This window comes from Somniosus microcephalus, chromosome 1 (genome assembly GCF_052327205.1).
Source record: "Somniosus microcephalus isolate GS21.2 chromosome 1, FLI_Smic_1.0, whole genome shotgun sequence".
Taxonomy (NCBI): Eukaryota; Metazoa; Chordata; class Chondrichthyes; order Squaliformes; family Somniosidae; genus Somniosus; species Somniosus microcephalus.
The window spans coordinates 416,556,528-416,573,654 of NC_140987.1; the positions used below are offsets into that span (position 1 = coordinate 416,556,528).

At 45.1% G+C, this 17,127-nt stretch overlaps 1 protein-coding gene across 5 annotated transcripts in view; it reads left to right on the forward strand.

Annotated features, from left to right (window-relative positions):
* tenm1 (teneurin transmembrane protein 1) overlaps positions 1-17,127 on the forward strand; it is a 1,268,320-nt gene that overhangs the window by 1,200,559 nt on the left and 50,634 nt on the right. For all 5 annotated transcript variants that reach the window (XM_085999260.1, XM_085999278.1, XM_085999249.1 and 2 more), the window contains one exon: positions 7,101-8,709. In XM_085999260.1, coding sequence (XP_085855386.1) covers positions 7,101-8,709 — 1,609 coding nt within the window. The remainder of the gene's footprint in view (positions 1-7,100; positions 8,710-17,127) is intronic.

Genomic DNA, 17,127 nt, shown 5'->3' on the forward strand with positions numbered 1-17,127 from the left:
ACAGGGATCGGTGCTGGGTCCCTTGCTGTTTGTGGTCTACATTAATGATTTGGATGTGAATGTAAAAGGTATGATCAGTAAGTTCGCAGATGACACGAAAATTGGTGGGGTGGTAAATAGCAAGGAGGGTAGCCTCAGTCTGCAGGACGATATAGATGGGTTGGTCAGATGGGCGGAACAGTGGCAAATGGAATTTAACCCTGAAAAGTGTGAGGTGATGCATTTTGGACGGACTAACAAGGCAAGGGAATACACAATGAATGGTAAGACCCTAGGAAAGTCAGAGGATCAGAGGGATCTTGGTGTGCATGTACATAGATCCCTGAAGGCAGCAGAACAGGTGGATAGGATGGTTAAAAAGGCATATGGGATACTTGCCTTCATTAGCCAAGGCATAGAATATAAGAGCAGGGAGGTTATGATGGAGCTATACAAAACGCTGGTTAGGCCACAGCTGGAATACTGTGTGCAGTTCTGGTCGCCACACTATAGGAAGGATGTGATTGCTTTGGAGAGGGTGCAGAGGAGATTCACCAGGATGTTACCTGGGCTGGAGCGCTTCAGCTATGAAGAAAGGCTGGACAGGCTGGGGTTGTTTTCCTTGGAGCAGAGAAGGCTGAGGGGGGACCTGATTGAGGTGTACAAAATTATGAGGGACATAGATAGGGTAGATAGAAAGGAACTTTTTCCCTTAGTAGAGGGGTCAATAACAAGGGGGCATAGATTCAAGGTAAGGGGCAGGAGGTTTAGCAGGGATTTGAGGAAGAACTTTTTCACCCAGAGGGTGGTTGGAATCTGGAACTCACTGCCTGAAAGGGTGGTAGAGGCAGGAACCCTCACAACATTCAAGAAGCTTTTGGATGAGCGCTTGAAATGCCATAGCATACAAGACTACGGACCAAATGCTGGTAAATGGGATTAGATTAGACAGGGCCTGATGGCCGGCGCAGACGTGATGGGCCGAAGGGCCTCTTTCTGTGCTGTATAATTCTATGACTCTATTTGCCTTTCTTCCGCCACGTTTCTGCACCCCGGGAGCCTTCTCTTTGCCAGATTGTCCATGCTTCCCTTCTTCTCTGCTATTCCGCTGTAAGCATTTAAACCTCCTCTGGACACATCTTTTGTTTCGTTACTTGTCTCATTATCACTTCCTTTTGCCTTGCGCCATCATCACTTTTGTCATTTAATCACTCCTGCCCTCCACCCTATCACAGTGACCTTTTAATGACTTGAGTGCACCTTTTTACTGACTTTCCATCATGGTGCCGGATACGAAAGAGTTTACTGTATGTATGAAAAATAAAGACTTGCATTTATATAGCGCCATTCATGACCTCAGGACATCCCAAAGTGCTTTACAGCCAATGAAGTACTTTTGAAGTGTAGTCACTGCTGTAATGTAGGAAACGCAGCAGCCAAATTTGTACACAACGTATCCAAGTTTGTCAATGACACAAAGATTGGTGGCACAGTAAGTAGTGTAGACAAGAGCATGAAATTACAAAGAGACATTGATAGCAGTATTGCAAACCTAAACGCCTCTCAAATCAGGAGACAAACTCTTAGAAATCATGAGATTTGGTATAGAAATCATGAGTTGCTATGTTTTCCCAACTTGACCCCTTGCTGACCTGTGCTCCTGGACAGAAAGCACATTCTCTGCTCCCGGAAAGGAAGCGCATTTGGCCATCACTAACCGATTACTGACATAAGAACATAAGAAATGGGAATAGGAGTAGGTAGATCGGTGGCCGCGCTGTTGCATCACTCGCAGGCCGGCCTCGCTCTGCTTTTGACCATTACTCTTTCTGGAACACTGTCATTTAATTTCGACCCTTCAATCGCAGAAAACAATCTGCTTCTACCTATCCTGTCCAATCCCTTCATAATTTTAAACACTATAAAATCACCTCAATCACTTCTGATCTATTTTATTTCAGATGTGCAGCTCTTGTACTGATTTTCCCCCCCAAGTATGAGGTTTAGCGATTTTCAGCAGTAAATAATAGAGATGCAACTTTCTGCATGGGTAAGAAATACAGACAGGGCTTTCTGTAAGAGTTAAGAGAAGGGACACGTTCATACAAATTTAACAAAGACCTGAATTAAACACCAACTATCGTACACAATTCATCTTACTTTTCAGCACCATGCAAAACATTGGCCCGTATTTTCCGATCGGAGGCTTCCCGCATGCGGGGGCCTCCGATCTGGAATAAATCTACGCCCTTACCTGAGGGCTCCCGAGGTCCAGCCATTTCCGCTCCTGGGCCTCTCCACGACAAAAAGTGCAGGGCCCACGTATCCCGGGGGCGCAGGCGGTTCGCAAGCGTCCCTGGGATCACCTGGGCCATGGGGAACTAATGGGTGAAGGGAATCTCCCTTCATACTTTTGCCAGCTTAGACCTGTCAAAAGTATGAATGGAGATCACTCCAAAAACACATCAAAACATTAAATAATTTTTTTTAAATCACGTTTTTAAAATTAGTTAAAATTACATTAAATAAAATAATTTAAACAAAAATTAAATTTTTTGAAAAAATTTTTTTTTACTGGGCTAAAATTAAACTGACCTTTTTAAAAGTATTTTAAAATTATAAATGAGTGGAAAAAACATTTTATTTTACTTTTTTAAACTCTTATGTTGGTAAAAGTAGGCCTTATGCCTGCTTTTACCAGGCATAAGATTTTTAAGGGATTTCAGTGGGCGGAGGTTCTGCAGAAAGCGGAACTCTCCGCCGGCAGAGGCCCTTCTCCAGGGCAGGTGGATGATCTGTCAAGAGGATTCTTGACCGATCGGAAATGCCAGTTTTCAGTGCATGCGCTTTGCATGCCTGAAACCGGCACTTGTGAGGTCCCTACCGGTGTGTACACAACTCCTACACACCCCGTAGGGATCGGAAAATACGAGCCAATGTCACTTAATTCAGAAAAAACTACCATCAAAACATAGCAGGAAGACACAGGAATTGCCTCCTACCTGGCCCATTGTCATACCGTACTTCGCAACGTGCTGCTGAAAAGGTTCAATACAATTCGACAGTCGAATCCCCACCTCAGCCTTTCTCTGATTGGCACTTCCAATGTCATTGTTGACAACGCAATTGTCTATTGGCTAATAATGATGTCAATCAAATCATTTACTGCCACTTCCGGTAACGATCCATGATCTCCGACTACGAATGCATCAGTCTTATGACTGCCCTCAATCTGATCCCATTCGTTATCTCAATGATTGACAACAACAAAAACTTGTATTTGTATAGCGTCTTTAACGTAGTACAGCATCCCAAGGCGCTTCACAGGAGTATTATAAGAAAAAAATTTGACACCGAGCCACATAAGGAGAAATTAGGGCAGGAGATCAGAAGCTTGGTCAAAGAGGTAGGTTTTAAGGAGTATTTTAAAGGAGGAAAGAGAGGTAGAGATGTGGAGGGGTTTAGGCAGGGAATTCCAGAGCTTAGGGCCTAGGCAACAGAAAGCACAGCCACCAATGGTTGGGCGATTATAATCAGGGATGCTCAAGAGGGCAAAATTAGAGGAGCGCAGATATCTCGGGGAGTTGTGGGGCTGGAGGAGATTACAGAGATAGGGAGGGATGAGGCCATGGTGGGATTTGAAAACAAGAATGAGAATTTTGAAATTGAGGCGTCGCTTAACCGGGAGCCAGTGTAGGTCAGCAAGCACAGGGGTAATGGGTGAACGGGACTTGGTGCGAGTTAGGACACTGGCAGCCGAGTTTTGGATGACCTCAAGTAGAACAAGGGAGGCCAGCCAGCAGTGCATTGGAATAGTCAAGTCTAGAGGTAACAAAGGCATGGATGAGGGTTTCAGCAGTGGACGAGCTGAGGCAAGAGCGGAGACGGGCGATGTTACGGAGGTGAAAATAGGCGGTCGTAGTTATGTCATGGATATGTGGTCAGAAGCTCATTTCAGCGTCAAATATGACACCAAGGTTGCAAACAGTGTGGTTCAGCCTCAGACAGATGTTAAGCAGAGGGATAGAATCAGTAGCTAGGAAACGGAGTTTGTGGTGGGGACCGAAAACAATGGCTTCGGTCTTCCTAATATTTAATTGGAGAAAATTTCTGCTCATCCAAAATTGGAGCAGTCTGACAATTTAGAGACTGTGGAGGAGTCAAGAGAAGTGGTGGTGAGGTCGAACTGGGTGTCGTCAGCGTACATGTGGAAACTGACACTGTGTTTTCGGATTACGTCACCAAGAGGCAACATGTAGATGAGAAATAGGAGCAGGCCAAGGATAGATCCTTGGAGGACACCAGAGGTAACAATGCGGGTGCCGGAAGAGAAGCCATTGCAGGTGATTCTCTGGCTAGATAAGAATGAAACCAGGTGAATGCAGTCCCACCCAGCTGGACAACAGTGGAGAGGCATTGGAGAAGGATGGAGTGGTCAACCATATCAAAGGCTGCAGACAAGTCGAGAAGGATGAGGAGGGATAGTTTACCTTTTTCACAGTCACAAAGGATGTCATTTGTGACTTTGATGAGAGCAGCATCGGTATTGTGGCAAGGGTGGAAATCTGATTGGAGAGATTGGTGGGAATAGGGTCAGGGGAGCAGGAAGTGGGTCTCATGGACAAGATGAGCGTGGAGATGTCATGAGGGAGGATCGGAGAGAAACTGGAGAAAGACGTGAGTTCAGGGCTAGGGCAGGGAGAAACCTTAGAGGAAGTTTGGCTAGGTGGGCTAGGGGAAGGATGGGAAGTGGTAGAAGCAGCTGAAAGGATGGTTTCAATCTTAGAGACAAAGAAATCCCTGAGCTCCTCACACTTGTTGGAGGTGAAGGTGCAGGAAACAGGGGAGAGGGGTTTAAAAAGACGGTTAGCAGTGGAGACTAGAAGCTGGGGTTTATCTTTGTATTCCAGAATGATTCTGGAATAGTGAGCAATTTTGGCAGACGAGAGCAGGACCCGATAATGCTTTATGTGGTCCAGCCTGATCTGCGGTGAATGGATAAACCAATTGTTCACCATCTCCGTTCAAGTCTGCGTCCCTTGGATTTAAGAGAGTGAAGATGAGGGCCGTACCAGGGGGAATCTGTTCCATCAATGAGAGGGCAGAAGTAGTGTAGGGGGCGGGGCAGAGCGGGAGGCGGCAGGCTGGAGGTTATTTGTTTTTTATGCTGGAGCTGAGGCGGCGGAGATTAATAAAGTAGGAAAAAAATCATGACTTTTCAGAGTTGAATCACGAGATCGTGAGTTGGGGTAAATTTTCATTAAAAATCGCGTGTCTTGCGATTAATTCACAAGAGTTGGCATTACTGTGATAGATTAAGTGAGCGAACAAAACTGTGGCAAATGGATATCAATGCAGGTAATTGTGAGGTCGTCCATTTTGGACCAAAAAAGGATTGAGCCGAGTATTTTTAATATGGTGAAAATTTAGGAACAGTGGAGGTCCAAAGAGATTTAGGGGTCCATGTACACAGATCACTAAAATGTAATAGTCAGCTACAAAAGATTATCAAATGGACTAATGGAATGTTAGCCCTTATAATTATGGAGCTAGACTATAAAGTGGAGGAAGTTTCCTTAGAAAGGATATATTGGCCTTGGAAGGAGTGCAGCGTAGATTCACCAGAATGTTAACAGGGCCCAAGTGGTAGATGATGAGAGATTACATAAACTAGGCTTGTATTCCCTGGAATATAGAAGGTTAAGGGATAATTTGATTGAGGTTATTAGGATTTTGAAAGGAATTAATAGGGTAGATAAAGAAAAACTTTTTCCGCTGGTGGGGGAGTCTAGGACAAGAGTATATAACCTTAAAATCAGGCCCAGGCCATTCAGGAAAGAAGTTAGGAAACACTTCCTCACACAAAGGGTGTTAGAAGTGTGGAACTCTCTCCCACAAAAAGCAATAGAGGCCAGCTCAATCAATAATTTTAAATCTGAGAGTGATAGATTTTTGCTAGCCAAGGGTATTAAGGGATATAGAGCCAAGGCGGATGGATGGAGTTAAGATACAGAGCAGCCATGATCTAATAGAATAGCAAATGGCTCAAGGGGCTGAATGGCCTCCTCATGTTCCTGTATTACAGATGAACAGCATTTGAAAAGGAACAGAACAAAGGGAAGAAGAAGGAGGATCAAACACACACATACATATGAGAAAAGAAAGGGAATTACTTGTAAAGTGCTTAAGTGAAAAGCAGGAGATGGTTAAATAAGACATGACAAGAAAAAAATTCTTGGATAGCAGGTGTTGGCAATGGAGGATGACTGCGCCAGAGGCACTGGAAGTGGATGAGGTCAGGCTGGTACTTGGGGTGAGGATCCGGTAGGTCTGCACCCCTGGGGTCTACCGCCTTTCTCCCATCACGTTCCTGTATCGTGGGAGCCTTTACTTACTCTGCTGCAACTATTTACACCTCCTCTGAGCCCATCTTTTGTTTCTCTACTTGTCTCATTATCACCTCCTTTTGCTTTACATCATCATCACTTTTGTCATTTAATCACTCCTACCCTCCACCCGATCACAGAAATTTCCCTGGCTCTGCACTTGCTTAATATCTTCCAGTTCTGATGAAAGTATTACAGTATTTTCTGACGAAAGGTCATCGACCTGAAACGTTAACTCTGTTTCTCTCTCCACAGATGCTTCCTGACCTGCTGAGTATTTCCAGCATTTTCTGTTTTTATTTCTGTTTTTAACCCTGTTTACATGCCTGGGTGAAACTTGAATTCTGGTGCCAGGATAGTGCTCTGTTCATGTGTGTTTGCATGCAGTTAATTTTAAATTTAAACAGTGCGGGCAGCACCGTCTGCACTGTGGAAACAGTTAAAGGCATTGCCAGTAGGTGTAAAATGTGTTCAGGAAGTCCAAGGAACCCCCGAGTGCTTTTTGCACCTGATTTACACTGAATTTGCAATCCATGCGGTGTCAAGGCCATGTGGTGTGAGACCACACTCTCCAGGGAGCCTCACGTTGCTTCTTTCCGCTTCACACCAGTACTAAAATTGTAGTGCAAATGTATCTTAAATTACTCTGTTTTATCTTTTCAAAATGTTTTCGAGATATTTTGTGTGGGTATCTCAAATTGCCATTAACTAACTCTTAGTTTTATTTTTCAACAGTCTGTGACACTTCTTTTGCACAGCCAGCGAAGGTACATTTTTGACTACGATCAGACTGATCGACTTTACTCAGTCACCATGCCCAGTATGGTTCGACATACCATGCAGACCATTTGCTCTGTAGGATATTATAGGAACATCTACACGCCACCTGACAGTAGTGCCTCCATCATACAGGATTACACCGAGAATGGGCGTTTGCTTCAAACCTTGTGCCTGGGGACTGGACGAATGGTGGTCTACAAGTACACTAAACTGTCCAAGTTTTCTGAGATTCTATACGATACCACTCAAGTCAACTTCACTTATGATGAAGCAGCTGGTGTGATTAAAACTATCCAGCTGATACATGAAGGATTCACCTGCACAGTCCGATTTCGACAAACAGGCCCTCTTGTTGCTCGACAGATCTTCAGGTTCAGCAATGAAGACCTTGTTAATGCTCGCTTTGACTACAGTTATAATAACCTCCGAATCACTAGCATGCAGGCTATGATCAATGAAACTCCTCTGCCCATTGATCTTTATCGTCACGATGATGTCTCAGGGCGGACAGAACAATTTGGAAAGTTCAGTGTGATCTATTATGATCTAAACCAGATTATAACCACCACTGTTATGACACACACCAAGAGATTTAACGCCAATGGCCAAGTGATCGAGGTCCAGTTTGAGATCCTGAGATCCATTACGTATTGGATGACAGTTCAGTACGACAACATGGGACGTATGATAGTGTGTGAGGTAAGAGTGGGAGCTGATACCAATCTTACTAAGCATTCCTACGAATATGATGCTGACGGGCAGCTCCAAACTGTTTCAGTTAACAACAAACCCCATTGGCGCTACAGTTATGACTTAAATGGAAATATTAACTTGATGAGCTATGAGAATAGTGCTCATCTAACTCCACTGAGGTATGACCTGCGAGATAGGATTACCAGATTTGGAGAAGTGCAGTACAAAATGGACGAGGATGGCTTCCTCCAGCAAAGGGGCGATATCGTATTTGACTACAACTCCAATGGTCTGCTCAGCAGAGCATACAGTAATATTGCAGGTTGGAGTATGCTGTACCGCTATGATGGATTAGGAAGGCGTGTGGCCAGTAAAACAAACACTGGACAACAGCTGCAGTTTTTTTATGCAGATCTCATTAACCCAACCAGAGTCACTCATATGTATAACCATACAAACTCTGAAATCACGTCGCTCTACTATGATCTTCAGGGTCATCTTATAGCTATGGAGATCAGCAACGGTGAAGAGTTTTACATAACCTGTGATAATACAGGGACTCCCTTAGCTGTGTTCAGTAATTCTGGACAATTAATTAAACAGATACAGTACACACCCTATGGAGATATTTACCAAGATTCCAACTCTGATTTTCAAGTTATCATTGGTTTCCATGGAGGGCTTTATGATCCCCTGACCAAGCTTTTACATTTAGGCCGCCGTGATTACGATGTTGTGTCTGGCCGATGGACAACACCAAACTATAATCTCTGGAAAGACTTAAACAACAATCTGTTTCCATTTAATCTGTACTCATTTAAAAATAACAACCCAGTCAGCACTGTTCAGGACATCACGCAGTTCACTACAGGTAAGGAATAGTGCATAACTACAAGTCTATTGTCTATCTTCAGTCAGAGTAAAAAATAAAAATCATATCTAACAGGCCCGTTAAATTAATGTGTTACACAGGGTTTGCAAGTCAGCTGAAGTTCAGCAGTTAGAGTATGTCAGATTTGTAGTCTACATGGATTTTAGCAAGGCCTTTGACAAGGTCCCACATGGCAGACTGGTCAGAAAAGCAAAAGCCCATGGGATCCAAGGGAAAGTGGCAAGTTGGATCCAAAATTGGCTCAGTGGTAGGAAGCAAAGGTTAATGGTCGCTGGGTGTTTTTGTGACTGGAAGGCTGTTTCCAGTGGAGTTTGGCAGGGCTCAGTACTAGGTCCCTTTCTTTTTGTGGTATATATCAATGATTTAGACTTCAATGTAGGGGGCATGATTAAGAAGTTTGCAGATGATATAAAAATTGGCCGTGTGGTTGATAGTGAGGAAGAAAGCTGTAGACTGCAGGAAGATATCAATAGACTGGTCAGGTGGGCAGAAAAGTGGTAAAGAAATTCAATCTGGAGAAGTGTGAGCTAATACATTTGGGGAGGGTTAATAAGGCAAGGGAATACACAATAAATGGTAGGATACTGAGAAGTGTAGAGGAATAGAGGGACCTTGGAGTGCATGTCCACAGATCCCTGAAGGTAGCAAGGCAGGTAAATAAGGTGGTTAAGAAGGCACATGGGATACTTTCCTTTATTAGCTGAGGTATAGAATGTAAGAGCATGGAGCTTATGCTTGAACCAAATAAAACACTCATTAGGACACAGCTGGAGTACTGTGTACAGTTTATGGCACACATTTGAAGAAATATTCCAAAATTCTCAATGAATATATATTCCATTCAGAAATAAGAACTCCATGGGAAAAGTGATCCATCCATCGCTAACTAAAGTTAGGGATAGTATTAGATTAAAAGAAGCAGCTTATAATGTTGCGAAGAGTAGTAGTAAGCTTGAGGATTTGGAGAGCTTTAGAAACTAGCAAAGGATGACCAAAAAATTGATAAAAAGGGAGAAAATAGAATGAGAGTAAACTAGCAAGAAATATAAAACCAGATTGTAAGAGCTTCTAACAATGTGGAAAAAGGAAGAGAGTAGCAAAAGTAAGCATTGGTCCCTTAGAGGCTGAGAGAGGAGAAATTATAATATTTTATATCTGTCTTCACAGTGGAAAACACAAAAAGCATACCAAAAATAGTAGGGAACCAAGGCGCTAATAAGAGTGAGAAACTTGAAGTAATTAATATCAGTAGAGAAAAAGAACTTTAGAAACTAATGGGACTAAAAGCCGACAAATCCCTTGGACCTGATGGTCTGCATCCTAGGGTTCAAAAAGAGATGGCTGCAGAGATAGTGGATGCATTGGTTGTGATCTTCCAAAATTCCCTAGATTCTAGAACGGTTCCAGCTGATTGGAAGGTAGCAAATGTAACCCTGCTATTCAAGGAAGGAAGGAGAGAAAACAGAGAACTACAGGTTAGTTAGCCTGACATCAGTTATCGGGAAAATGCTGGAATCCATTACTAAGGAAGTGGCAACAGAGCATTTAGAAAATCATGATATGGTTAGGCAGAGTCAACATTTTATGAAAGGGAAATCGTGCTTAACAAATTTATTAAGAGTTTTTTGAGGATGTAACTAGCAGGATAGATAAAGGGGAACCAGTGGATGTAGTATATTTGGATTTCCAAAAGACATTTGATAAGGTGCTACATAAAAGGTTGCTCATGGGGTTGGGTGTAATATATTAGCATGGATGGACGATTGGTTAATGAACAGAAAACAGAGAGTAGGGATAAACGGGTCATTTTCCAATTGGAAGGCTGTAACTAGTGGAGTGGTGCAAGGATCATTGCTTGGGCCTCAGCTATTTACAATCTATATTAATGATTTAAGTGAAGAGACTGAGTGCAATATATCTAAATTTGCTGATGATACAAAGCTAGGTGGGAAAGTAAGCTGTGGAAGAGGACACAAAGAGCCTGCAAAGGGATATAGACAGGTTAAGTAAGTTTGCAATAAGGTGGCAGATGGGGTATAATGTGGGGAAATGTGAGGTTATTCATTTTGGTAGGAAGAATACAAAAAACAGAATATTTATTAAATGTTGGTGTTCAGAGAGATTGAGGTATCCTTGTACAGGAAACACAGAAAGTTAGCGTGCAGGTACAGCAAGCAATTGGGAAGGCAAATGGCATGTTGGCCTTTATTGCAAGGGGGTTGGAGTACAAGAGTAAGGAAGTCTTACTACAATTGTACAGGGCTTTGGTGAGACCAAACCGGTGTGCAGATTTGGTCTCCTTATCTGAGAAAGGACATACATTGAGGCAATATAAAATAAAGGGTACAATCCTAAAGCGGGTGCATGAACAGAGAGACCTGGGGGTATATGTGCACAAGTCGTTGAAGGCGGCAGGGCAGGTTGAGAAAGTGGTTAGAAAAGCATACGGGATACTGGGCTTCATAAATAGAGGCTATGGGCTGGATTTTACCAGCCCTGAGGAGGTGGGTTTGGAGGCGGGACTGCTGGGAAAGTCAAAAAGAATGGGAGCGGGTCTCGAACTCGCTTCCAACCCGCCTCCAACCAATCTTCCTGGGAGTCGGGTCCCCGATTTGCACAGGGACCCAACTCCTAGGAGTGGGAAGCGGATTATAGCCACTTAACTGCCTGTTAACAGGCTTTTTCCAAATTTTAGACTTCTGCTGCGGGCTTCCTGACGTCAGGGAACCCCGCCAGGGTAAGTGAGGCGTGCTGTGGGTCTACTGTAATGTTGTCTACAGATGACAGCTGCAGAAGTGTTATGTGAAGGATGCAATGGGACACTGATAAGTATCAGAGGTAAGGAAATGTTGTGAAAGTAATTTTTAATGTGTTTAGATTTTCCTGTAGGTGACAAGCTTTGAGGTGTTTGTGTGGCCTCACCTCAATGGGAGAAGTGACAGATCACTTCTATACCCTCACCTGCAGCAGCCATCTGTTTCATCCTAAGGAGAGAGTCACTGGAGAGCCTGGGTGCAAGGGCTCACCTGTGTACAGTGATTGTCAGTGTTTGACAGCACCTCAATGCTGTCAAAGACTGTCAAATCATCTGTCAAACATTTATGGTCCATGTGCCTTTAAGAAAACCAACAGATGAAGCATCATCAACTGACGTCATCTGACACCGGCTTTCCCTTAATCGGCCAGCAAGCCCGCAGGGCGGGCTTAACAAGGCCAATCAGGGGATAGTAGCGTCTGTGCGTCGGACGTCGCTGGGGGTGGGACTAGAACCCGGATGGCAGCCATTCTGTCTCCAGCACGTCTCGGTGAGTAAAATCCAGCCCATAGAGTACAATAGCCAGGAAGTTATGATGAACCTTTATATAGGAAACTTTGTGCTATCTGGCACCGACGGGACCGAGCTGCAGCCGTTCCCTCAAAACTGCCGGACACTCCAGAGTTAATGTTGAAAGATACGGAGATTCTTATCTCCGTATCTGACAACAAACACTGTTGCTTAGCAACAGCTTCTAAACAGTCGGGTGCAGCTGCAAGCGTCTGTAGCTAAAGCTGTTGCTATAGCTACAGACCTTGCAGTGCTTGACTGGGAAAAAAAAGCAAAGAAAACAAACGAAAAGAATAAAAAACGGCTCCTAATTTTTGCCGGTGGCTCCAGCTTGCCGGATGGTTCGCCTCCGGATAACTCAAAGTTTCCTGTAAAACACTGGTTCAGCCTCAACTGGAGTATTGTGTCCAATTCTGGGCACCACACTTTAGGAAGGATGTGAAGGCCTTAGAGAGGGTGCAGAAAAGATTTACGAGAATGATTCCAGGGATGAGGGACTTCAGTTACGTGGATAGACTAGAGAAGCTGGGGTTGTTCTCCTTAGAGCGGACAAGGTTGAGAAGAGATTTGATAGAGTTATTCAAAATCTAGACGGAGTAGCTAGAGAAAAACTGTTCCATTGGCGGAAGGGCCGAGAACTAGAGAACACAGATTCCACAGGGGTGATTTTATCAATGGGGACGCGATGGAGGCGGGACTGCTGCCTATTGGGTTTTAGCCCCGCCTCCATCGACGTCCAGCCAACCCACACTCTTTTCCCTTGATTGACCTTGTTAAGCCCGCCCAGCGGGTTTAGCAGGCCAATTAAGGGAAAGCCAGTGACAGAGAACGTCAGCATATGACATTTCAGCTGTCAAAATTTTTTGACAGATGAATTGTCATCGTTTGACAGCTTTGAGAAGCTGTCAAACACTGAAAATCTCTGTTCTTTGGTGAGTCCTTGTACTCAAAACTCACCAAACCTCTTTCCTGAGCAGAAATCAGATGGCTATTGCATCGGAGAATGCAGCCGCCATTCTGTCATCTCTGCCATAGAGATAAGGCAGTTCCGCAGCCTAAAGGGATGAAGCCTGGAGGAAGAAGCAAAGGTAAGTAATCTTATTAAAACACTTTGGCCTAGAAATTGGGTTTTGGCTTAGCCAGGGCTTTAGCGCCGGAAATTAGTGCCGGCACTAAGTCCCCTGCGCGCGCCAAAAATTCAGTGGCGCCGCGCCCAAACGGCTGCCGGCGCTACTGAAGGGTCTTAGCGCCTGGAAAAGGGCGCTAACTGCCGTTTCGCGCCGCAATTCCGGCGCTGCGGCACCCGATGCGGTGCGGCAGGCTGGGGAAGTGCAGGCCTCCTCCTTCCGTTAAGGAGGAGCTGCCTGCACCCGGCCGCGGCCCGCGCAAATCTGCTTAAAAATGAGCCCGGCACCTCGGACAAGTGCCGGGCTTGCATCTGTTCCGGGGGGGGGGGGGGGAGAGAAGTCCGGGGAGGGAGCTGTGGGCAGACGGCCGGCGGGAAAGCGGCCGGCCGCCGCGAGGCCTTTAATGCGCCGGCGCTAACTGCAGTAAGGCACCTCTGACAAAACGCTGGTTGCGGCTGCCACGGGCGAGGCGGCCGCAACTCAATTTCGGAGTTCGGGCGGGTTACCACGGCAACCGGGACGCTGCGCACACCGATGACGTCATCGGTGCCGGCGCAGCGCTACCGGAGCAACGCCGATTTAGGGCCCCAGGGAATTTCACTACTGGCCATAACTCCGGCGCAAGGCCCTCTAGCACCTCAAATGAGGCGCTAAGGCTACTGAATTTTCAGCCGTTTATACTTACCTCTCCACACTTGCACTCATCACTCACCTGCACACCGGACATTTCGGCTCCTCCCACCCCCGCAGACCCATGGCTTACCTCACTGACCCTGGCGAGGTTCGGAGCCGTTGGGAAGCCCACACTTTAGGGCTCAAAATAGGGATTAGCCAAAAAACTGCCTGTTAACTACCTGTTAACAGGCAGTTAATTGCTACTAATCTACTAATCCCCTTCCCGCCTCGAGGAGATGGGACCCGGCATGGGTCGGGTACCCGCCTCCTGGGAAGATGGCACGGAGGCGGGTTGGGGCAGGATGGGTACCCGCCCCGATTCTGCCATTTTCCCGGCAGTCCCGTCTCCATACCCTGGGCTGGGAAAATCGCCCCCAAAGTGATTGGCAAAAGAACCAAAGGCGACATGAGGGAAAACTTTTTTACGCAGCGAGTGGTTAGGATCTGGAATGCACTGCCTGAAAGGGTGGTGGAGGCAGCCTCAATCATGGCTTTCAAAAGCAAACTGGATAAGTACCTGAGGGGAAAAGATTTGCAGGGCTACGGGGAAAGGGAGGGGGAGTGGGACTAGCTGAATTGCTCTTTCAGAGAGCCGGCACGGGCTCAACGGGCCGAATGGCGTCCTTCTGCGCTGTCACCATTCTATGATTCTATGATTCTACATGCCATAAAGGCAGTGCAATGAAGGTTCATTAGGTTGTTATCTGGGATGAGAGGGTTGTCCTATGAGGAGAGATTGAGTAGATTGGGCCTATACTCTTTAGAAGAATGAGAGGTGATTTCATTGAAACCTATATGATTCTGAGGGAGATTGACAGGGTAGATGCTGAGAGGTTGTTTCCCCTGGCTGGAGAGTCTAGAACTAGGGGGCATAGTCTCAAGATAAGGAATCAGCCATTTAAGACTGAGATGAGGAGGAATTTCTTCACTCAGAGGATTGTGCATCTTTGGAATTCTCAACCCGAGAGTCATTGAGTATCTTCAAGGCTGAGATAGATAGATTTTTGGACTCCAGGGGAATCAAAGGATCGGGCAGGAAAATGAAGTGAGGTCAAAGATCAGCCATGATCTTATTGAGTGGCGGAGCAGGCTCGAAGGGCCATATGACTTCCTCCTGTTCCAATTCTTGTGTTCTTATATTCTTATGATGATCATCACATTACAGGAAAGATGTGATTGTACTAGAGACGGTACAGAGGAGATTTACGAGGATGTTGCCAGGACTGGAAAATTTTTGTTATGAAGAAAGATTGGATAGGCTGGGTTGTTTTCTTTGGAACAGAGGAGGCTGAGGGGAGACTTAATTGAAGTGTATAAAATTATGAGGGGCCTAGACAGAGTGGATAGGAAGGATCTATTTCCCTTAGCAGCGAGGTCAATAACCAGGGGGCATATATTTAGAGTAATTGGTAGAAGGATTAGAGGGGAGTTGAGGAGAACCTTTTTCACCCAGAGGGTGGTGGGAGTCTGGAACTCACTGCCTGAAAGGGTGGTAGAGGCAGAAACCCTCATCACATTAAAAAAGTACTTGGATAGGCACTTTAAGTGCTGTAACCTACAGGGCAATGGACCAAGAGCTGGAAAGTGGGATTAGGCTGGATAGCTCTTTTTTGACCGGCACAGACACGATGAGCCGAATGGCCTCCTTCTGTGCCATAAATTTCTATCATTCTATGATTCGAACTCCTTAAGCTGGCTTTCCAAAATGGTTGGAGTAGGAAACTTCAGCCTTCAAAACAATCACTGAATACTGTATATAATCTCCAAACAGCATCTCAAAAAGGATTAGTTGCCCCTGCATGGATTTATTTTTCACGTTCACAAAATAGGTTTGGATGAAAAAGCCACGCTGAGTCTCAGAGAGTAGAAGGGCTAAAAGGAGGATGAAAAGTGGCTAGCATATAATATAAAAGGAAATAGTGAGGAGGTTTCATAAGCATGTAAAAATAAAAGAATAGTACGAGAGAGTAGGATTACTCAGGGTTGAAGGGGGCAGTCTAATTCTGGAGGAAGAAGGTTTGCTGCAGATAATAAATAAATATTTTGTATCACTTTTATTAAAATTATGATGGAAGTGAGCATATGAGCGTGCTAGAGGAGGATATATAGATAAGAAATTGGTTCTGAAAGACTTAGAACATACATTTCAGGAGGAAAAATAAGGAATGGAAGTATGCACTCACTGGAAACAGACTGAAAGGTGAGGATCAACAGAGAGACCTCGGAGTTCAAATACATAATTCCTTAAAAGTGAGAGTGCAGGCAGATAAAGACATTTAAAATAAGGCAACGGCATTTTCAGTTTTATGAATGGGGCATAGAGTTTAAGAGTAAAAAAGTAATGGTAAATTTGAACTAAACCTTGATTAGGTCACAGTTAGTTTTGGGCACCACATTAATTACTTTAAAGCCACAGAGTGCTGTGTGCACAGTGCAGATTCACCAGAATGAGGGCAGGGATTGGAAACTATAGCCCCAACTTGAGCTTGGGATTGGAATCGGGCAGGTGGGAGCTGAGATGGGCAGCAAACAATCTGGACCTCCACAGTGTGAGGCCTGGGCAATTTTAACTCCCAGGCCTTACCTGCATGCCCCAGGCAGTTTCCAGCCCAAATCCAGCAGGGAATGGCAGCTGGCGAGTGGGTGGAAGCGCAATGTCGGGTGACAGGAGGCCATCGCTGGGGACCAAAGAAACGGTCCCCAGCTTGCCAGTAAGTCGCGTGATGGGGATTTTGGGAGGGTCTTGCAATTAGGAAGGAACGGAGCTGTGGGACAGAGGAGCTCTAAACTTTCCTCGTGGAGCCGCAGGAGCACTCCTGTTTTTCCTGGCCCCGCAAGCAAAGTAAAAAAAAAGTTATAAAATCTATCTGTTTGGGCCACTTCTGGTGCCGACTCTTGTTCTAGCAACACCTGTTGGGAAAACCATTCAAATGAGGCCCGATGCCAAGTTTGGCTCAGGTCTTAGGCTGGCATGGACCAGTGTGCAGAGCAACCGTTCCGTCGACTTACTGCACATTTTTGGCACAAGTTGAGTTTCTCCCTTTGGGAAGCTTTGACTGAGGTAGTTCTAGGAACTAGGAAAGAAATTCCAGTATTTGAAGCTGCATAAATGACGCAAACAAGATCTCATTGAATAAAGGAAATATATTCATGTGAGCATATTTCATTATAGCTTCCATAAAGACAGACACTGCTACCAGCAAACCTATATAGAAGTCTAAGAGTTCTCCTTTGCCTTGTCACAACCCACCCTCCTTGAGATGAGTGAAT